This window comes from Pelobates fuscus, chromosome 4, assembly GCF_036172605.1.
Source record: "Pelobates fuscus isolate aPelFus1 chromosome 4, aPelFus1.pri, whole genome shotgun sequence".
NCBI classification, from domain to species: domain Eukaryota; kingdom Metazoa; phylum Chordata; class Amphibia; order Anura; family Pelobatidae; genus Pelobates; species Pelobates fuscus.
In genome coordinates, this window is record NC_086320.1 from 36,123,336 (window position 1) to 36,147,308 (window position 23,973).

The window sequence follows — 23,973 nt, forward strand, 5'->3', positions numbered from 1 at the left end:
TCAGACTGTATACTCCCTACCTATACAAAATCCATACAGTCAGACTGTATACTCCCTACCTATACAAAATCCGTACAGTCAGACTGTATACTCCTTACCTATACAAAATCCATACAGTCAGACTGTATACTCCCTACCTATACAAAATCCGTACAGTCAGACTGTATACTCCTTACCTATACAAAATCCGTACAGTCAGACTGTATACTCCTTACCTATACAAAATCCGTACAGTCAGACTGTGTACTCCTTACCTATACAAAATCCGTACAGTCAGACTGTATACTCCTTACCTATACAAAATCCGTACAGTCAGACTGTGTACTCCTTACCTATACAAAATCCTTACAGTCAGACTGTATACTCCTTACCTATACAAAATCCATACAGTCAGACTGTATACTCCCTACCTATACAAAATCCATACAGTCAGACTGTATACTCCCTACCTATACAAAATCCGTACAGTCAGACTGTATACTCCTTACCTATACAAAATCCGTACAGTCAGACTGTATACTCCCTACCTATACAAAATCCGTACAGTCAGACTGTATACTCCTTACCTATACAAAATCCGTACAGTCAGACTGTATACTCCTTACCTATACAAAATCCGTACAGTCAGACTGTATACTCCTTACCTATACAAAATCCGTACAGTCAGACTGTATACTCCCTATCTATAGGGTCTGTTTCGATTCAAGAAGCCCTCTAGTGGCTGTCTGGTAGACAGCCACTGTGGGCACATTTACAGCTGCAATGTAAACATTGCAGTTTCCCTGGAACGGCAATGTTTTACATTTCAGCAAAAACATTGCAGCACTAAGTGCAAAAGGGACATTGCACCCAGACCATTTCAGTTAGCTGAAGTGGTCTACAGTGTCCCTTTACAACCTAAAAGTATACACTTTTGTTGAAAATTACAAATTTTATTAAAAAAAAAAAAAACAATCACCTAAATATGTTTTTTTTTATTTCACAGAGCAACATTTCAGCAGCCAGAAACTTCAGAATCACTAGCAATGCTAATAGCAAATCAGCAGGAACTAAGTAATTCCATGCTACAAATGAACCAAAGGCTACAATCTCTAGAAAGTATGATTCAACAGAGATTACAGGCCTCAGCACCACCAGGTAACAGAGTTATAGGACACCTTGAAATTTCTGGTCAAAATATATCAGTGGGATATAAGAGACAAAGAGCAGGAACGGGGATTATTTACTAAACAGTGAATCATGATGAATTAAAAAAAATATTTTAGGACAATTAAAAGGACACTCTAGGCCCATAAAGCATTTTAGGTTGCTGGAGTGCATTATAGACTTAGAGGATATTCAAAGCACCATAAAATCACTTTTACTTCTGTTTATGCAGTGCTGGCCACACCTCCCCTGATTGTGACTCACACAGCCTGCATGAATAATAAAAATGATCTCTCTTTACAGGAAGTGTTGGGGAGACTGTGTGAGTCACAGGCAGGGGAGGTGTGGCTAGGGCTCCATAAACAAAGTGAGGTAATTCCTAAATGGCAGAGAATTCAGCAGTGAGACTGCAGGAGCATGATCTATACACCAAAACTGCTTTAGTAAGCTACAGTTGTTTTAGTGCTTAGGGTGTCCCTTTTACTGCACGTCCCAACTGGTTTATTTTATAAAAGAGCTAATTTCAAGATAAATTACCAGGCATTGTTGATTTGGTGTAGATTATTTATACATTTTATTATTATTTTTATATTATTGTAGATTCTTGCTCTAATCATTACCCCAAAATATAATCAGTGTTTAACCCCTTAAGGACCAAACTTCTGGAATAAAAGGGAATCATGACGTGTCACACATGTCATGTGTCCCTAAGGGGTTAAATGTGCAACGATAATTTCAAATGTATATGTTGCATCAATAATAAAATGGCCTATTTAAAAGTCCTGAATTGTCACACATTGGGTTTGTTTCAATGCTGGTCTATGAAAAGCAGATTTTAAGTAGTGTGAATACTGTATCGCTAGTGATACCAGCCGCTGTGGGGAAAGTGACCTCACCACTGGTTTTTGGAGGGGCCTGTTTGCCAGCCTCCTGCCCTTCGACTATGGCCTGGGATGTATTGCCAGGAACTGATTTGGGCATAATGGATTTTTATAATGCTGTTTATGGCCCTTTAATTACTTTGGAGCAGTGTTGCAACTTTAAATTGGCACTTTGGATACAGCCGAAGTGATCGAAGTGGCCGCCATTCGCCAAATGAACACGTGGCGGCGGCCATTTTAACTCATTCGAACGTGGTCAGCGGTGTGTGCAGCCAACTCTATGGAACTGTTTTCGGCTACCCAATTGCACGAACACCGCAGACCCGTACCTTCTCCTCCACTTTGAGAATGCGGCTGGAGACTAAGTCCCGTTCGAAGATTCGAACACTCGTTCAAATGGGACTTAGTCATTTTCTCAGTGTAAAATAGACCGACCGCACAGCCCAAATCCATGGAACTGTTTTAGGCATGAAAATGTGCTTGCGGTCTGTCATAAAGGACTCCCAGCTAACCTTTTAAATACTGGAGGGATTTGTATGATTTTTGAGTATGTTTATGTTTAAAGTATGCTGATTCTGAAAATGTATGTTTTATGTGAATGGCATGTATATTTTGGAAGTTATTAATATTTGGTAAAAACTGTATATTTTCTGCCTGTGATAATTAAGTTAGCCTATTGTGTTGAGATAATTGTATCACAGGCAGGGGGGGGGGGGGTTGTGTGTAATTAATGGGAGTGTCTGAGTGTATAGTACGTATTGATTGGTTGTTCTGCAAAACCCTGTGGGCAGTACTATGTGTGCAAAATGGGCATAAAAGCAGAGTGTTTGATTAAAAGCTTCAGTTCTTCTTCACCCTCAATCTAGAGTCTTGTCTTCTATTGGGGGAATTGCTATATCACTACAAGGGATTGCTATGCTCTGCATGCTCCCTTGAATAATCCCTTCTAAGCTCTTTTAAGAGCTTGTTCCCGTTTCACTCTCTTGGAGGAGAGGTTCACCCACTGGAGCCTGGAGCCTTGTAGTAGGTCCAGGGTGGGTAGGAGATGGCGAGACCCCAACCAAGCTACGGCGGTTTGTGGTGTCTGCGGTGGTTGTGGTGTCTGGCGGAGCGCTCAGAGCCCTCTGGAAGCGCTAGGAGCATCCAGTATCGGAGGTACCCAGTTGGGGTGCCAGATGATCCTTTACAGCCGCCACTTAGCATTGACATATTTGCAAATTAAACGTACATCAAGAAAGAGGTACATTTTCCAATTTATTGCCACTGTAGTGACACTATAAAAAGTTCTCTCATCATCTTAGAAAGTTTAATCATCCAGATTATGGTGTCATTTTTAGTCATATAGCCCTAGGGATAAATGTGTCTAGTCTAACATGGCAACCAAGTGCCACTTAGTGTTTAGCATCACATATTGATTTCAGTGGAAGTTATAAAACATTTTTACAGCTGTTCATTGTTAGCGTGGAAACTATCGATAACAAATAATAATAACTACTTCTATTTTAGTGGTTACCAACTAGTAGCTAAAGGATTGTAACAAACATTGAAATGAGTTAATTGTATATCAGACAGGTGTGTGCAATTAGTATGTTCTCACTAGTGCATTTTCTGGTCTCTGACCATGATATAAAAAAGTAGAATTCTGATTGGTTGTATAAAAATGACCATTCCAAAAACAGTTTACAGTGGCTCTGTCACTTCTTTATCTTCTGTCAGCCCGAGCTCTGTAAGGGTCTCCTAGCCTCCCTAGCCAACCCAACGCTTGGTGATGACCCCAGAACCTACTACTACGTGCTATTTTTTATGTCCTGTTGGTATCTCTGGGTCTTCATGCATGGCACCATTATCTTGGTAAATTCACTGCCCTCTTTAAGGCATGTGTGTTAAAAGATGCACATGTCAATCTCGTCAGGATCTTGAGATAATCATTGCAGAGAGGAGGTGACTCGATGGTCAACACTGAAAGGCGGTGAATAATAAATTGGCAATTAATGACAAAGTTGACAAATTACATGAAGCTTGATTAAAGCTTCACCTTTTGTCAACCTGTGGTTTCTGCATAAGGAAAAGCAGTTCCTAATTTTCTTTATGTATCACTTTATGAAACAACATAATCTTAGCACAAAAAAAAAAAACAGGCTATCCAGGCTTTAAATCCTTTTCTATATATTTTTAACATTCATTCTTTCACAGCAGCACTAATTACCTCTAAGGCTTCTAGTAGCAGTAAATGAATTACTATCACTTTTATATAACTGTTATTTGAACTTGTTTCAGTTTATATCACATAAAAGTTATTTATATAGAGATGTCCCTCATCCTTTGAACATCAAATGCAACGTAGATGAGCTACGAGTTAGGGGAATGAAAGTAACAGGCATTGTGGTTGTGTGCTGGAGACATTGGGTTAATCCGACATTATAGGTTTTAAAAAAAGAAAACAATCTAAAACTATAGCATAAAATCAAAGATGACTCAGTACTAAATACAGAAGGAGATCGATAGTGTCAAACGTCACAGAGAGATCTAAGAGAATGAGGAATTAATATTGAACGTTTCTGGTAATTTAAAAAAGCCAATGTCATGGAATTCTGCAGTAGCAGCCACCCAGCAAGTACGTTTTTAGTTCATTTAATTGCATTTTTAAAATCATGAACACTAAACAAATAACCGAATATATAATAAATGAATAAATATGAGCTCTAAAGTCAATGATCCTGTATGCCAATCTTACCGTAAATCAGTTCATATTGTTGAGATATTGAAACCTCCTTGTGACCAACATATGTGACCCTGTGTTTTCTCACAAAACACCAGAATTATACAGATATAGTCACACACTTATATAAACAATGCACAAACACACACACACACACTTATACAGACAAACAAAGACATAAACAGACAGAGGCAGAGCGCCTCTGTCTGTTTATGTCTTTGTGTGTCTCAGTCATCGCTCTGATATTAAATCATCATGTAGACTTTTGCCGTGTGACTGTTCATGTTATTTGAATATTCATGCGTATGAGTTTAGCAGAAATACAATATTTTCTAATTAAGAGATTAATATTAATGTTTTAATCCTTAAATCAAAGTGTAATTGACGCATACTATAGTTTAGTTTTGGGGAAAAAAAATGTGTGCATTGATAGATACCTTGCAAGAGAGCACTCCAAGGACTTTGGATTATCTTTCAATTAAAGGGACACTCCAGGCACCCATACCACTTCTGCCCATTGGAGTGGTCTGGGTGCCAACTCCCACTACTCTTAACCCTGCAACTGTAATTATTGCAGTTTTTATAAACTGCAATAATTACCTTGCAGGGTTAACTCCACCTCTAGTGGCTGTCTACTAGACAGCCACTAGAGGGCACTTCCTCCTTCATAGCTCAGGTTTTCTGTGCTAGAGCGTCGCTTGACGTCCTCACGCTGTATGAGGACCTCCAGCGTCGCTCATTTCTCTATAGGAAAGCATTGAAATTATTTTTCAATGCTTTCCTATGGGGAGATGTAATGCGCATGCGCGGCATTGCCGCGCATGCGCATTAGGTCTCCTCAGCCAGTGGGCGGGATCAGTCTCACCCACCGGCCAATGCAATGAAGAGGAGGAGCGGCGCGGAGGAGGAGACAGCGACGAGGGACATCGTCGCTGCCTCAGGTAAGTGACTGAAGGGGTTTTCACCCCTTCAGCAACTGGGGATTGGGGGGTGGGACAGGAGGGACCCTCCAGTGCCAGGAAAACAGATTGTTTTCCTGGCACTGGAGATTCCCTTTAAATTAAATTGAGACCAATGTGTCCAAGGCGAAGAGATTTTGCCAGGAATTTATTACTGTGTCTAGTTAAAGAGACACTATAGGCACCAATTTAACTTAAGTTTAATAATGCAGTTTTAGTGTATAGATTAATTCTCTGCCAGTTAGAAGTTAAATCCAGGATGAGGATCACATGAGGATCACATGAGGATGTACCGTTCACTGGTTTGTGATTATGTCACACGCTGATGCCATCTATTTGCTGTAACTTTATATTCTCAATGGGGAATTGTAGGAAATGCACACAACATATCTGCATGTATTTTCTTCATTTGTGGTTGTTCTATGTAATAGAAATATATATAAAAAGGACTTTATTCAAGAAGGCCCCAAAAAGCACATTTATCAGGAAATACCGGTGGTTAGTGATTAGGTTTTTCTCCATTTTGTCTCATTGAATCTACGTAGGATTATGCCCTGAGAGACCCATGGTGTCTCTCACTGGTCCGAATGAAGTTGGAACAGGATAGATGCAAGTATTTATACTGCGTCTTATCCTGTTTCCATTATTTATCCTGCTTTGTGTGTGCTAACATAAAATTTAGAAAAGTACTCATATGATTAATTCTTGGTTTTCTTTGTTTTTTGTTTTTTTTTATTGGAATGGCTAAATTTAACTACTTTCCTTGTCTGCTTCATCAATTATTTATTGGACTTTTGAGTGTGAGTCAGGCTTGCAATATTTTGGCCTACTGTGACCTCAATTTAAAGAGGCACTATTGTCATCAGAACAACTACAGCTTAATGTAAATTGTTCCAGTGTCTATATTCTGCCCCTGCAGGCATTTCAATGTAAATTTACTTAACTGCACTGCCTACTAACACCTCTAGTGGCAGGCACTCAGACGCATGTGCAATAGCCTTCCAATGCTTTCCTATAGAAAAGAATGGAATTGGCTGAGATTGTCGATTCTAATCATCTCAGCCGATGGAACTAGCACCGGTGGATCCACGTGGCGATGGAATAAAGATATGTTATTAATTAGGGTAAGGAGGGACTGGCCATCTAAATAGTGATATTAACACTATCGCATCAGGAATATATATATATATATATATATATATATATATATATATGAGGAATTTTCAAATATTCACTATTTTTCCCTGGCCTCTGGGTCTGTGGGGTCCCCAGAGAGCCTTGTCCCTGATGCCGTGAGCCCTGTGGGGTGGGTCTGCACGACCCTTCCGGGGCACCGGTGGCCGGGAGCGGCGCACGCCTGTTCCAAGTATGTGGCCGGCACCGGGAGAGACATCAGGACACACGCTTCACTGGGTCTTGGGTGGTGATGGGGAGGTGCAGGGAGTGGACGGCCCGCAGACTCTAGGTGTGGGGGTCAAGTGGACTGTCGCTGCTCCTGAGTGCCCACAACGCCACGGTGGACCCAGGTGATGGGCTGGGGTCGTTTCGGAGAGGACGGATCAAGACTTGGCGACTCAAGAGATGCACTGTGGCTGTGCTATGGGAGGCCCTCATCGGACTGAAATTAAGACCAGCCTTGCTCCCTTATTGTTATAGTTTTTATTTTTTTATGCATTCATTTTTATCGCATGCCTATTTCATAATTCACTAGGCGCTGCTATAATGCTAATAGTTATGACTTATCACTGCCTCACGATGCCTGACTAATATATTGTATCTGCCTTATATACTTAAGGTAGCATTAAGACCCGAATATACATTTTATAGGGGCCCTATGGAACAGATCTCCGCCCATTTAATTTGGACTTGCTCTCATATACCACAATGTAAACTCACGTGGCCAACATATACAGATCTACTGTTAGGAGACTACGCATTGCTCAGTACTGTTTTGTGTGCTCTCCTGTCCTGCTGATGTATGCTGCTAACTCTGTGGATTTGGCTATGGAGCCTGTATAGCGCCTTCTGTTGGTAGCAACAGCTATATGCACTACCTGAATAGCAAGGCTTGTTAATTTGCATATTCAGGTATATTTGTATATTGTTAATTCTGCAAGCAAGAGAGATATGTTGTGTTAATTATTGTCTTCTTCACCCCTTATAAATATGCCATTGTGTTATGACAAGTTGTTGTATGTCTGCTATGATTTGGTTATTTGTATTTTATTAAAGTTGTCACAGCAATCTAAGTGTAATGAGCATATGGGCTAGCCCCGAGCAAAAAATAAAGCTGTGTATGTTTGTTCCTTTTGGAACTTTGTGTCCTGTGTGGAGTTTTAGGGATCCCAATAACAGAGTCTTTGGACCTATTGGCTGACTGCATGATACTTCTAGCCCTGGGATAAATCAAGAGAGCTAGGCCTGAGAGAGGCAAGTGCCTTTGTAAAGGCAATATCAATCACATTGTAGCAGAATAGCTAGAGGGGATGATGCCTGCCTGGAAGAAGGGCTGAAGCCTTGGTGACTGGGGTTGAAGTGCTCCAGGCTCTCTCTCCAACGGCTAGGAGGCAGTACTTAGTCAAAGTACAGGAGCTCTGTCACAAATTACTTCTGTTGATAAATCATTTAAAAAAAAAAATTCTAAAATAATGTGACAATAATGTTTGACAAACTTAGCCAAAATATAAAATCAAGGGCTTTGTAGCACGGGAAGGGTTGAGTGTCAGCCACAGTCCGGATCATTGTTTAATGCAGATTCTCATTCTATTTCCCAGGGTCTGTGCCCTCAATTAACCGGGAACAGGTAGAAACCCAGCAAAACAGAGTGTTTCCTGACACGTGAGTACAGATTTGTATTAGATATAAAATGTTTGTGATGTTTTAGATGTTTGTGTAATGTGACTGTTATGGTAAAGCACACTCATAGAAAGACAACCTATATCAAAGGGTAACGCCAACCACTATGACAACTTCTTTTTGAAGTGGTCATGGTGTTGGAGTCTGGATATGGAGTGTTTCAGCTTGAAACACTGCCCATCTAGATATATTTTTAATTGCATGCTGGGACTAGTTGCATTCCCAGCAAACGTAATGTAGCCAGCCCAGAACTCATGTAGGAGCCCAAGCATTGTCTCCATTTCTCTGTTCCAAATAAAAACTGCATCTTAAAAGAAACCATCAGGTGTGCCCAGATATCTGTATCTACTATCACTGGATATTCGTGGGAACTTGGCCCTACCTTTCTGGAGCACCCTGGTTGAATGTGTGTGCACCATCCTCTACTATTGTAGGCAGAACTCTGTTGCTGGCTGCCTCATGTCAACTGTGTGCAGAGCTTGCTCCCTATCAGGAGTGAATTGGCTGGTAGACATGTGCAATTCATTTCGTTCCGAATGTTATTTCTGACGAATTTTGGGAAATTCGGACATTCGGATACTTCCGAATGTCCGAATAGCTGAATTTCCGAAGAGTCGAAGTGCCAATTTGCCGAAGCACAGAATTGTCGAAGTACTAATATGCCCAGTGGAAGAATGAAGAATGTTACACTGTATACCAGTTTAAATAACAAATATACAAACATAGCCAGGATTCAGCTGTAAGCATTTGCAACACTTACAACAATCAAGTAACACGTTCATATCAAATGTAAGTTACTTTGCCAGTCAATGGATGGGAATGAGTAAGTAGATAACTCCCTAATTCCCACGGTATTAGGGAGCTATCTACCAAAAGGCTGAAAGATCTAAATTGGTCTTTCAGCCAAATTTACTAATACTAAGTAAAAAATACTTAGTATTAGTAAATTCTGCCCCTACTCGCTATACCGCGAGTATGGGCATGTCTAGTAAACAGTGAGCAGCCTGTGGCCGCGCGAGTGTGGGCTTTTAAACTGAAGGGGGGACCTGTTCCTCCCCTCCGGCCCCCACCCCTGAGCAGCGGGTGGGGGCCCTAAAGAAGCATAAGGGGGGGACCTATTGTCCTCCCCCCTGGTCCTTACCCCTGAGCGGCGGGAGGGGGCCCTAAAGTAAAATAATGGGGGAGACCTATTGTCGTCATCCCCGGCCCCCACCCCTGAGCGGTGGGTGTGGGCCCTAAAGTAAAATAAGGAGAGGGGACCTATTGTCCTCACCCCGGCCCCACCCCTGTGCGGCGGTTGGGGGCCCTAAATACCAATATGGGGGGGAACCTATTGTCCTCCCCCCGGCCCCCAGCCCTGAGCGGCAGGTGGAAGCCTTAAATACCAATATGGGGGGGGACCTATTATGGGGGCCCTAAATAAAAATGTTACCCCCCCCCCCTTTAGGTGACTTGGGGTCCCCAAACCCCCTCCCAAAAAAATTAATAAACCCCTACCTACCCCCCTCACCCTAAAAACAGTGAGGGGGACAATAACTGAGTATCTGTAAAAAAGGAAATAAAACTTACTATTTAATGTCTTCTTTTTTCTAAAATCTTCTTTTTTCAGCCCCAAAAAAGGCCAAATAGAAAAACATAATATCTGTCGCAGAAAAAAAACTGAGCGCAAAAAAAATCTGACGGAAAAAAAAACCCAGACGCTGAAAAAGTAATCCATCTTCACCCATAGAGGGCACCGCGCAGACTGAGCTCCGCAGGGCGGGGGAAGGCTTATAAAGCCTTGCTCCGCCCTGCAATTAGGCTCAGAGCACTCTGATTGGTGGGTTTAACCCCTTAAGGACACATGACATGTGTGACATGTCATGATTCCCTTTAATTTCAGAAGTTTGGTCCTTAAGGGGTTAAGCCATCCAATCAGAGTGCTCTGACAGGTAAATTAAGAGACTGACAGGTAAGTCTCTACATTTACCTGTCACAGCAGTCTGATTGGTTAGCTTTAAATCCAACCAATCAGAATGCTCTGTGTCATTTTACACAGCGTGGGAAAGTTCTTTGGAATTTTCCCATGCTGTGTAATTTGACTCATACCAACACTCTGATTGGTTGATTGAAAGCAACCCATCAGCGAGTTATTCGTCAACTGATGACTCCAACACCTTCTATATCACGGTGTGGAACTGCATTGATTGCTGGACTGCTACTCCCATATTTCCTAGCCATAGACTATCAAAGATTTGAGTTGTTTTTGAAGTTCAGTAATAGATGGTCAGGACAAGCACTGCCCACTGCAACCTGGTTTCTGCTCTGTAGAAAGGGATAAGCAATTGTAGGGAAGTGTATTTTTTAACAGTAAATAAACTGTGCGAGACGTAACCTCGTAATTCAAGACTTAGAATTTAGTGCCGAAGTTCCGAAGTCCCGAATTTCGGAATGCCGAACCGAATATTTTCCCCATCCATATCCCTATTGGCTGGTGCAGAGAGTGTGCACACACAATTCAATTTTTATTTTATTTTTTTAAATCTTTAGTTTGTGGGGGTAAACACATTTTCTCCTGTCTTGTAACATTGGAAGACCTCTAGGTCAGATAACGTGCAATACACACATTTTAAAACCTCTGTATAAGGAATTTGTTGACCTTTTAACCAATAATATCCCATACATGTTGTCATATTATGGAAGGACATTTGAAGTGTGGCCCACACTAAGCACCAACACCATCTTAATACATTTTTGTCATGCATAGATGCTGTCCCTTTAGTTTAGCAATGTAAAACATTGTCATTCCCAGCCAGACAGCCACAAGAGACATTTCCTCTTTAAAATCTTCACTTTTTAAGCATCTTCATGGTCAGCATCATCATCCATATTTGTTGTAGAAAATCATTGGATTGGCGACCCACACTGACTGATGCACATGCTTTGTAGCACCGTACTGATTTTCTATTAAAATAGAACTTTTGGTTCGAACAAAATTTATCAGAACTGACAATGACTTCATCCGAGGAGGAGCAACTGTGGCAAGCATTCTGTCTTGGGATTATAGCTAAGTTTTATAGCATACTTTTAGATGTGTTTACTACAAGGGAAGCCCCAGTATTCTAAACTAAGAAAGTACAACTCTAATGTGTAAAATAAATATAATTATTTTTAATCTTAGAGAGTTCATTTCAGGTTTCTGCTAGGTCAGGCTCAACGCATTCAAATTAAATATGAATTCTATTTGGCTTCAGGGGTTTAATTTACTGAGTGGCAGCTGTGATCCAATAATATGTTGGCTAACTCATACTTCTTATTGATGTATTTTGTTACTTTCTGTCTGAAGTCTCATGGGGCACAGTGGTAATATTTGTTATTTAGAAAGGCTTTGCAATCGTCTTAAAGGGCCACTCTAAGCACCTTAACCACTACAGCGCATTGTCTGAGACTATGCCACCTAGTTTTTATGTCAGACCATAACATGACATTTTTGCCACCTCCTCTGCAGACACACTAATAATGCAGAAATGATTCTGCCGCGTTACCAATGTGTATTTATCCAAGCTTGATGGCTTAGAGTATTGGGATAAAACAAATACCACACCATGAAGCAAATACAAAACCTGCAACAACTGCTTGACTCCAACACCTTCTATATCACGGTGTGGAACTGCATTGATTGCTGGACTGCTACTTCCATATTTCTTAGCCATACCCATAGACTATCAAAGATCTGAGTGGTTTTTGAAGTTCAGTAATAGATGGGGTCAGGACAAGCACTGCCCACCGCAACCTGGTTTCTGCTCTGTAGAAAGAGATAAGCAATTGCAGGGAAGTGTATTTTTTAACAGGAAATAAACTGTGCCAGACGTATCCTCGTAATTCAACATTTAGAATCAAACAGGCTCTCCATGAATTTACTACTATATTTTACGACCCCATAGCATTAGCTTAACATCCTTACCATAGTATGTGTCCTCCAATCAGGCGGGTGTGCATTGCACTAGGGAATGCATTGCTGCTATAATAAATATTTTATTATAAGCGCTTGCCTGGGGGCCTTATGAATTTGAAGCCCTTTTCTATCCATGGGGACCCACCGAGATAGCATGAGGATCCCTATTTCCCAACTCAGAGATTAAGGTCTTACAGGGTTATTCACTATTGTGAGAATTGTAAGGAATCCAAAGAGTATTTCAAATATACGGCCAAAGTAACAAAAAGCAAACAAGAAAAAATCCCCAAATCAGCTGTTTCCCATTCAGTTACTTTGTCCACGAATTAGTGTTTTGGATCAAAGAAAACTTTGATTATTTGTCTATCTACACCTTCCAAATTGATTGATGAATGCGTGCACGCTTTCCCTAGAAGTAATTCACACCGGAGACAAAGTTTCTGATCAGTGAAATACTAAGGAATGCTTTATTCCCCAGAGGGGGGTCTCCTTCTTAAAGCAAAAATACGTCACAGTTTAAACATACAATATCAATTCAACAATTGGTTAACAGTCAAAAAGGGTCCCACCCTACAGGATGTGATGTCATCATTACAGAGCTCTTCCCCCCATATTCCAGCTCTGGCTTGGATACATGAAGAAAGGGGAAGTGAGTAGTTTCTTTGTTACTTTAACAGTGATTCTCCATTTTGTTGCACGTGGAATTGGCACAAAGGAAGTGGGGGAGGAGTTAGCAAAGGAGGCTACCTATTAACACAAGAATGTGTAACAAGAAACTTGCAGAGGAAATAATGACTGAACCATAAAGGGGGAAGGGAATATTTACTCTAGCAGCCAGTTTTAACATAGTGAACACAGAATAAATAGACATTAGTAAATAGCTATTTTGGTTTAATTCTTCTGTCCACAACATTAGCAATTCACTTTGAATTTACATTGAATTCCAGAATTCTCACTTTAATAAACACTGATAGTATAGGTAAAGGGAATAGTATAAGTGGGACATGGCTCCCGAACTGGACCTGCCTGTCCTAAAAAGGGACAGCTTAAAATGGCTATTTTACTAATAACTACTATCTCTAACTCTAATACTGTCCCTATAGAAAAATAACAAAAGGCTATCTTGCACATCTGTCTGAACAGGCCTCGAACGCTTCACTGTGCGGGTTACCCATAGCAGCTTGTCCACTACTTCTTCCGCGCCAGACTTCTGCCCGTAGAGACAGACGCTATCCCTGAATGTCCTTAAGAAGAAGTAGCTATTGATTTAGTGCGGTGGGACTGTAAGGGTGTATGTGGTGTATCACGGTCTATGTCATCAATCTCTTGGTGAAGGAAGGTCGGGGTGGTCTGGTCGACTGTCTGATCAACTGTCTTTTGTAGGCATTTCTTAAGACAAGGTAATACACAACAAACAAGAAGAGCGAGGATGAGTATCGTTATTAAAATGGCAACACCTATTTGGGCTAGAGCACCTTGCCATCCAGACATCCATCCAAACCATCTTTCCCATGGATCTGTGGCCCCAGAATTCCTTTTCAGTTCGTTGGATAAACTTTTTAACTTTTCTATTGCCAACGTTACCTTACCATTAGGGCCTGTATTATCTGGGATATAGGTACAGCATGTCATGGTGTCTGGGAGTATTTTACATACTCCCCCTTTCTCTGCCAGAATCATGTCTAAGGCCAGTCTATTCTGGAAGGTCATCTGGGAAGTAGCTTGTAATTGTTCCGCCAAACCCTGGAGGGCATCTCTTGTATAATTTACAAAACGTTGTTGGTTATAATAGATGTAATTAATCCAATTAAAATTTTTATTGGCCGTGATGATTGGAAAAATAGATTCAAACCCTGCGGACACTTCATCTCTTGCTTTAAATTCATTTGGCACCCCCCTTGGCACTCCTATGGTATCTATATAAATATGGGGATCAAAACTGCCTTTTACAGGAGTATCTCTCTTTATTCTAGAGTATTGGTGTAACGTACCTGGGGTATCTTGGTGTCCGTCAGAGATTATGTGTATAGGCATAATTACCTTAGCTAGAGCACATTCTCCCCACCATACGCCTTCCAATCTGGTTCTAATCTGCATATCCCCACAAATCCAATATATATCTCCAAGGGATCTTATGTGTTGTTGGATAAAGGCAACTGGAATTGGGCTATATGTGGCACAGTACTTACCAGTGAAATTACCAAAGAATTGGCCTACCCCATCATATATACCATAACAAGTGTAGTTCCCTGGATATATGGTGATACCTTTATCTGGCTTGACATCTTTAAGGACAACTGGGTATTCCTTTATCCATGATCCACATTCCGTCCGGTTGGTTTTAAGTATAGTATAGAGACTTAGGAAACACATCTCTATCTCCGGAGGTATGTTCAAAGGGACAGTACCTAAGTGAGGCCTCGCTCCTCCACAGACATAGCAGTTAGATCTGTTGTGTTTGTTAGCATTATATTTCATCCACTCAAGCCATAAGTTAGTGTCAGAGAAACCCGTCTCTACAGCCATAGTGTCCTCATACGTGGGGTTAGCTATAGCTATCATCTCTTTTAGAGTTTTGATATGTGGCTTAAGAGGATTAATAGTCATGTGTGTGGCTCCTACCCATTCAGGTGAGTCATACATGTCCTGTAAGTAAAAGGTCCCCTGTTTATTGTATGAACCTCCTCCCTTCCAGTACATTCCCATTACATATTGTCCAGCATCTCCAGGACTGGGGTGTTCTATGTTTAAGGCTAGTTTCATAGGTGTCGCCCCCCCTGGTTTCCTGAACGTCATTCTTTTCAGTAAGGACTCCCCATTTTTATCTAATCTGTCTAAGGCACTTTGTGGTCTATAGCCCCAGGCTGGCCCTGTATTCCACCCTGCTGCCTTCCATGAACTACACTCATATCCCCAGTAGTCATTAGTCACACATATGTATGGGTCCTTAATGTTAGGTATATCTTTGTACACTGTTGACAACAACGCTGGTGGAAAAGTACAGTTTACGATATCACAATAATCAAATGCAAATGTGGCTACCCGTGTATTAGAGGAATTGTACCAAAATGTATAAACATGATTGTCTTTGGTTATAGCGACTTGTTGGGCCTTTATCAGACCTAGCAGCAAGAACAAATACACAAAATTCATGTTATAACAGGATCTGGTTCCTCTGGAGCTGGAACTTTCTTGCAGTGTGAAGCGTGTATCCAAGAGTTCTTTCCAGCCAATTTAACTGAGGTAGTTGTGGTTAGAAGGACTTGGAACGGACCATCATATCTGGGTTCAAGGGTATGTTTTCTCACGAACTTCTTAACCAGAACCCAATCACCAGGGAGCAACTTGTGTGTGCCTGTATCAGACTCTGGATCTGGAATGGAAGAAAACACTTGGGCATGTATCTTGTTTAAAACTTGGGAAAGAGCAGTCACATAATTAACCATAACATCTGATTGCAGTTGGAGTTGTTGAGGAAAGTAACAACCTAACCTAGGGGCTGAACCAAACAAAATCTCATAGGGAGACAGGTTAAACTTCCCTCTTGGTGTGTACCTGACACTAAATAGAGCTATGGGGAGACTCTCTGGCCAGGGTAGGTTAGTTTCTTGGGCCATCTTAAGCATTCTGGCTTTTAAGGTGCCATTCATACGTTCTACCTTACCACTACTTTGTGGGTGATAGGGTGTGTGAAATCCAAGGGTCACCCCCAGTGCTGCCCAGACTTCCTTAGTTACTAGTGCTGTAAAAGCCGGGCCCTGGTCACTTTCAATCACTTCAGGAACTCCATGTCTACAGACAATTTCAGTGAGCAACCGCTTGGCAGTGGTCTTGGCGGTCATATTAGTAACCGGGAAAGCTTCTGGCCATCCTGAGAACATGTCCACCATAACTAGGGCATATTCATACCGGCCACTCTTTGGCATCTGAATATGGTCAATTTGGACTCTCTGGAATGGGTAGTGTGGCTTCGCCAGATGTTTGGGGAAAACTTTCTCCAATTTTCCCGGATTGCACTTGGCACAGATAGCACAAGACTTACAGTAGTTTTTAGTCAGAGTGGTAATGCCTGGTGCTTCGAAATATTTAGCAATTAAAGAGTTCATGAGGGTCTTAGACAAGTGCGCTGCTCCGTGGGCCCATTGAACCACAGCCGGATACATACATTTAGGCAGACAAAATTTGAGATTACTAGTATATACTCCATCCTGTAAGGTCGCTCCCTTCTGTTTCCAGCTTTGCTTTTCTTCGGGACTTACAGCTGCTTGCTGTTCCTTCAAAAACTTGAGGTCCGTAGGTAAGGTTTGCATGGGAAAAATAGTAATTTCCTCACCGGACACTTTTCTGTCCACTTCCCTTGATTGACATGCAGCATCTTTGGCAGCTTGGTCAGCTTTATGATTGCCACATGTTTCTTCCGAATTCCGTCTTCCATGGGCCTTTACTTTCAGTATGGCCACTTCTTCAGGAAGGAGTAAAGCATCCATCAATTCCTTGATAGCTGTACCATGTTTAACTGGTGTACCGGTTGCTGTTAGAAAACCTCTTGTTTTCCATATTAATCCAAAATCATGTGCTACGCCCAGGGCATATCTTGAATCGGTATAAATATTAACACGCTTCCCTTCAAACATTTGGCATGCTACAGTGAGGGCTTTTAGTTCAGCTTCTTGAGCAGACATAGACGCAGGAAGTGGGGATGCTTGAAGTACCTGATCTACTGTGGTCACTGCAAATCCAGTGTGGTATCTTCCTTGTTCATCTGCAAATCTGGAGCCATCCACAAACAGTGTGCAGTCAGGATCTGGCAGAGCCGTTTCATGTACTGTAGGAAGATGGGTTGTTTCCATCTTCATCTGTTCAAAACAATCATGGGGGATGTCTGGGTCAGAATCTTTGGGAGGGGCATCTTCACATATTTCTGTGTGATACTGTGGGTAACCAGTAGTCTTACAATTCACAGTTCGTTTGGTAACACCTTCTGCAGAAAGTTGGTCTTGATCTGTTGCACTCCATGCTTTGGCTAATGGACCAAGTTCCTTCCATGAGATATTTGGAGATTTAGTAATAGAGACATGAGGAACTGCCATCTCCCAATGGTGGTACATATGAGTCACTTCTGTGGGTAATTGGACTAAAACTACAGTGTTACCTTTTGTATCACAGTATATGTCTGTCAAAGTGAGAGGTACTTCAATCAATAGAAACAGTTCTTCTTCATACTGAGGGTCAGGCCCCGACACGTCTCTGAACCATAAAGTACAATGCCATAGAGGAGATGGCTGTTCATCGTGTGGTACTGTGGGCATATGGACATCCAGATCAAGGAAGGCATCAGGATCTATGTTCAGACTGTACCAATAGTGTGGTACTCCCCCCTTGGGAAGTGGCAGAAGAGTGGCAGGATTCAAAGTGTAACATCGCTGTAAAGAGACATTATCGGGTAACATTAATGTTGTTTGGAGACGAAGATGTCTTTGAGTAGAGAGATGTTTAGGTTGAACTTGGTTTAGTATCGCAGAAATATCATGGGGAGCGAGAATGGTTAGCTTGTGACCAAGGATTATGTCACATGTCTTGTCCAGCAGAGCACTTGCTGCAAATACAGCCCGAAGACAGGAGGGTCCTCCTCTGGCCACAGGATCCAACTGGCAGGAGTAATACCCTATTGGACGTTGACGAGACCCATGAGACTGAGTGAGAACACCAGATGCATGGCCCATCTTTTCGTAGACAAAGAGCTTGAAGGGCTTCTCGTAATTGGGAAGGCCCAGAGCAGGAGCAGTAACAACAGCACGTCGTAATGCGAAGAAGCTGGTAAGGGCTTCAGGAGATAAAGCAAATGGTTCAGTTTTGAGGGCATCGTAGAGCGGCTGCAACAGTGTAGAGGCTTCAGGAATCCAGGCTCTGCAGTAAGAGATAAGACCCAGGAAGGCATGGAGGGACTTATGAGCCGATGGAGGGTATAGTGATGTAATACCCCGCACTCTGTCTCTAGTAAGGTGCCGGGTGCCATGAGAAAGACAATGCCCCAAAAAGATCACCGATGGTCGGCACCACTGCAATTTCTTCTTAGATGCTTTACAACCTTGGGCGGCCAGGAAACAGAGGAAATCTTCAGAGGTACATTCTGCAGTCGGGAGATCATCAGCACAGAGAAGGAGATCGTCCACGTATTGCAGGAGGACCACGTCTGTGTGTGATTTCTGCCATGGTTCCAGGATGTATGCCATGGCTCTTGCAAACTGGCTTGGGGAATTTTGTGCTCCCTGGGGCATTACAGTCCAGGTGTATTGTTGGCGGTCATGAGTAAATGCGAACAGGTATTGGCAAGAGGGATGCAAAGGCACGCTGAAGTAGGCATTTGCCAAATCCACCACTGTGAAGAATTTAGCTGATGGAGGGACCTGGGATAGAAGAGTATGAGGATTTGGAACAATGGGGGTTTCCAAGATGGTAACATCATTGACTGCTCTGAGGTCTTGAACCATCCTGTACTTGTCCGGCTCACTTGTCCGGTCTTTTTCTTAACTGGAAACAAAGGAGTATTACAAGGCGATACACATTTAACCAGAGCACCCGCAGCCAGCAGAGTTTCAACTTGTTTGGAGATAGAAAGGGACTGAGCAGGAGTCAATGGATATTGTGGTCTTCTGGGCAGACTTGCACCTTGGAGCAACTGCACAAGTATCGGAGGAACTTTAAGACGTCCAATATCATCGGGACCAGTAGACCACAGTTGCACAGGAACTCTGTCAAGCGCACTGGGGGAATTATCTGGGACCCTTGCATTCCCATGGGGTGACTCCATGTGGAGTAGGAGGGGTAAAGAACAAAGGGCTGAGGTATCATCACTGGAGAGAGGGGTCAATAACTGAACCTTACCATCTGGAGTAAAGGAGACGGAGGCTTGCAAGCGGGACAGGACATCAGCCCCTAACAAATTAAGAGGACAAGAGGAAGACACTACAAAACGAGTAAGGAGATCTGGGAAAGTACCCACCCGTAAGGGCTTAGTTAATGGGTTGCTACGAGGGGTTCCATCAACACCTATACAGGAAACATCTATATTAGAGAGAAAGGAATCGTCAGGCAGGTCACATGCTCTAAGTACGCTACGGGCTGCGCCTGTGTCAACTAAGAAGGTGGTTGGGCAGCCTTCCACAGGTAGGACCACTGTAGCTAGGGGCCCCCCTTTATCCCCTGTATACACTGCCATGACAGGGGCATTGGACACAGGTTTGCCTGTTACCTATTGGACAAGATCAATATGAGACTGGTCTGGACCAGGGTATGTACGTGTAGGTGTAGTTGGATAGTATGGTTGCCGAGCATGCTGTGTAGGGCGTCGTTGTCTAGGCATTGGATTGTTAGTGGGCAGATAAGTTGCAGAGGGTAGGTTATTAGGATAATAATGAGAACCAGGTAACGGATAACCAAGCGCCTGGGCAGGAGGATAACCGGCCACAGGATATGGTGGCCTTAGAGCATGTGTGCGCTGCCTAGGTGCATGCAGACTTGGACACTCATTTCTAAAATGTCCTAGTTGCCTACAGTGATAACACGTTTTGAGTGGTGGTCCTGGGGCCTGAGCTGTGAAAGGGTCCAGAGGTGATGGAATAGGGTACCCGCCAGGGGCAAGATGAGTTGCAGGGTCAGATAAGGAAAACATTAAAGGATTGGATTTCTTTTGCAGGGGCAATTGGATTGACTCCAGGCCTTTAGCGACCAGGAGGAGAGTGTCCAGGGGAATTATCCTGAATTCGGGACGGGACTGGACCAGGCCTTTCCTTATGGGTTCCTTAAGGCCTGCAACGAAAGCAGCTGACAGCATCTGTGTGTGGGACTTATTACATGTGTTGAAACCTAGATCAGAAAAGGTTTGAGTTAACCTAGAATGAAATCTTTCAACTGTTTCTGATTTTTCTTGAACAATATCAGCAATAGAAATAGCCTGATCAGTCAACTTATCTTGAGCCCATGCACGGAGTTGTTCACAAAATGTGATACCAGACTGAAAATCTGTATCCGTAGTGAGACGGGCATCATCAAAGCTCCTTTCCATTACGGGCCAGTAAGCATCCCCTGCCTTAATTTCACACAGACTAAACAAATCGCGCCATGCTGCAGAGTAAGTTTTACGGATCTGAACAATCCGACGGAAAAAGGGCATGGGCTGTTTCTCAGGGTCAGGAAGTGATTGTACCAGTGTTGCAGCTTGGGACGGGTTGAAGGTAACATACATCAAAGGGGCACCCTCCTGATCATGCTGGGCACCGCAAGCACCTGCTATAGGACTGGAGGGTAGATTAGTTGTGGTCTGTGGAGGCTGCGCCTCTTGGACACTACTATCGGCAGTGAGAATGGGAATCAGACCAGCTGTAGTACTGGTCGCAGGGTGATTAACTGTAGTAGTAATTTGGACCGAATCAAGTTGCGAGGCAGGGGGAGAAGTGGCTAAGGAAGCTGTGGAGGTTGCAGGATAATAACCTGATGCTGCCGGGGTCGCAGCAGGAGGAAAGCCTGATGCTGTAGGAACAGTGGATCCAATAGTCATAATAGGGAAAGATACACTGGGGGCAGCCATAAGAGGGGTTGGAATGGAAGAGGATACAGAAGGGGGGGGGAAGAGACCACAGGGGTGTTGGTAGGGTACGTTACCATCATGGAAGGGATGGGTGTGTTAGAAACAGGAAATGGTGTCAGTGAAAGGGCAGAAGGGAAGGATTCCACAGGAGAAGTAAGGGCGGAAGTTATAGGGAGAAGTGAAAGGAATTGGGCGTGGACAGAAGCAACAGGAGCCGAAAGAGAGGGTGTAGCTGCAGAGATGGGCAAGAGAGGAGGAGGAGGCAGAGAAACAGGAAGGGAAGGGGGAACTGAGACTTGGAGTGGAGAAGGAGTGGGGGTTGGAAAATAACATGAACCATCTGCTTTAAGAACAGGGTACAAGGCAGCAGGGGCTGGAGAGAGGGAGCTAGCATGAATGGGCTGTGGGGGCGCTCCAGAGGCAGGTTGAGCCACCTCCCTTTTAGGCCAGGCTTTATCATATGGAGGAGGGCTGGAAACGTCTGCAACAGATTCAACAAAACAACCTTTTTCATGATATACAAAGACTTTTTTTCCTTCTAGGTCTATCTCCTCCTCAATCCACCCCTCCTTCTTAATTACACAAGCAACCTTATACCACGCATCAGCTGATTTCTTCAACCCATGATCTACCAAGATCCCATGTTTGTCGTTTAAAAGTTTTCTCCAGTCTTCCGCCTGCAATCTGCCACTGGGGGACATATTAATACTACACAGTTTAATAATTTTCCGGAGTTTGACCACAGCTAAGTCCCCAGCTCTTTCCTTTACAAGATCACAGGCTAACCGACCACGGGAGGGGTTAACATGAGTCTGACCCATTGATAAACTACAGTAGAACTGGATAGAGAGAAACAGGGAAAAGAGACAGCAAGCAGACCCTTGACCAAAAGAGAGTGAAGATAGTGAAGAGAGTGAGTGAGAGAGTGAGTGAGAGAGAGAGAAAGTGAGACAGAGAGAGAGAGACTGAAAGAGAGAGAGAGAGACTGAAAGAGAGAGAAAGAGACTGAAAGAGAGAGAAAGAGACTGAAAGAGAGAGAAAGAGACTGAAAGAGAGAGAGACTGAAAGAGAGAGAAAGAGACTGAAAGAGAGAGAGGGACTTAAAGAGACAGAGAGAGACAGTGAGACAAAGAGAGAGAGAGAAAGAGAGAGAGAGAGACTGAAAGAGAAAGAGACTGAAAGAGAGAGAAAGAGGGACGTAAAGAGAGAGAGAGAGAGAGAGACTTGCAAGAAACTTGCATAAAGTGTCACACCAAGCTAGCAGAGCACAGAAAACACCCAGAGTGATGCAAAAAAAAAAAAAAAAACTAACATCTGGCAGCACAGACTCCAAGGAATGGAGGGGGCAGAAGGGGGGGGGGAAAGGGGGGAAGTAGGAGAAAGTGAGTTGCAAGCAGCACAAAGTATTTAACCATGTGAGTGCCTAAGCACAGCTCTCCTGAAGACAAAAGATAGAATAGGAGAACTACAGGACACAGATAGAATATATAACAAGTAACATATACCCCCCAAAAAAACCAAACAAAAAACAGTATACATGCAAAAGCACAATATATATGCCAAAGCACACAAATTCTTTAAAATTAATGCCAGCTGAAAATAGACTCCTTAAAATAAACTCAGTACATATACACATAGAAACTCACACTCAAGCACACATACAACAACTTAACTCTTTGTTTGTTGTTTTTATTATTTCAACAAACTAAAACCAATTACGCCAGTTTGGTATTTCCCAAAACCGAACTTAAAATAAAAACAATAGAGAAACGCCAGGATTTAATATTAAAATATTACTATAATCCGGCCAAAACCGCCAGGGTTTTCTTACGAACCCCCTGATCTCAAAATAAAAACAACGCCAGGATTTACAATTAATATAATCCGGCCACAAACGCCAGGTTTCAACACCCCCTGATCTCAAAATAAAAACTACGCCAGGATTTACAATTAATATAATCCGGCCACAACCGCCAGGTTTCAACACCCCCTGATCTCAAAATAAAAACTACACCAGGATTTACAATTAATATAATCCGGCCACAACCGCCAGGTTTCAACACCCCGACCTCAAATAATCAAAAGAAAGCAAAACAGATTCTCAAACAGACACTTTCACACATAAAAACTCAAACTCTGGATTTAGTTAGGCTGTAGATAGACAAGTGACAGGGTTTATATAGTTCTATAAGGGGACATATGGGTATATATATACCTGTCTGAAGACGTCATTCACACGAAGCCGTAGTGAAGCCACGGAGAATAAACGAAATCCAAAGAAAGGAAAATATAGGTAGGTAATTAACTCATTTACCATAGCCAGAGTTGATCAGTCTCCTTTTCCAATCTCTGGTAGTCCTTTTGTTCTCCCGTCTTGTAATGTATATACGGCTTTCCAAGTGAATTAACTACCCTTAATGTCCCTGTTTGGGCGCCAATTTGTTTTGGATCAAAGAAAACTTTGATTATTTGTCTATCTACACCTTCCAAATTGATTGATGAATGCGTGCACGCTTTCCCTAGAAGTAATTCACACCGGAGACAAAGTTTCTGATCAGTGAAATACTAAGGAATGCTTTATTCCCCAGAGGGGGGTCTCCTTCTTAAAGCAAAAATACGTCACAGTTTAAACATACAATATCAATTCAACAATTGGTTAACAGTCAAAAAGGGTCCCACCCTACAGGATGTGATGTCATCATTACAGAGCTCTTCCCCCCATATTCCAGCTCTGGCTTGGATACATGAAGAAAGGGGAAGTGAGTAGTTTCTTTGTTACTTTAACAGTGATTCTCCATTTTGTTGCACGTGGAATTGGCACAAAGGAAGTGGGGGAGGAGTTAGCAAAGGAGGCTACCTATTAACACAAGAATGTGTAACAAGAAACTTGC

The 23,973-nt window shown here is 42.6% G+C and overlaps 1 protein-coding gene across 1 annotated transcript in view; it reads left to right on the forward strand.

The window, feature by feature from the left end:
• The window catches only part of LOC134609309 (transient receptor potential cation channel subfamily A member 1-like), a 101,433-nt gene that overhangs the window by 72,536 nt on the left and 4,924 nt on the right, over positions 1–23,973 (forward strand). The window contains exons 18-19 of the mRNA XM_063452988.1: positions 986–1,137; positions 8,480–8,543. Coding sequence (XP_063309058.1) covers positions 986–1,137; positions 8,480–8,543 — 216 coding nt within the window. The remainder of the gene's footprint in view (positions 1–985; positions 1,138–8,479; positions 8,544–23,973) is intronic.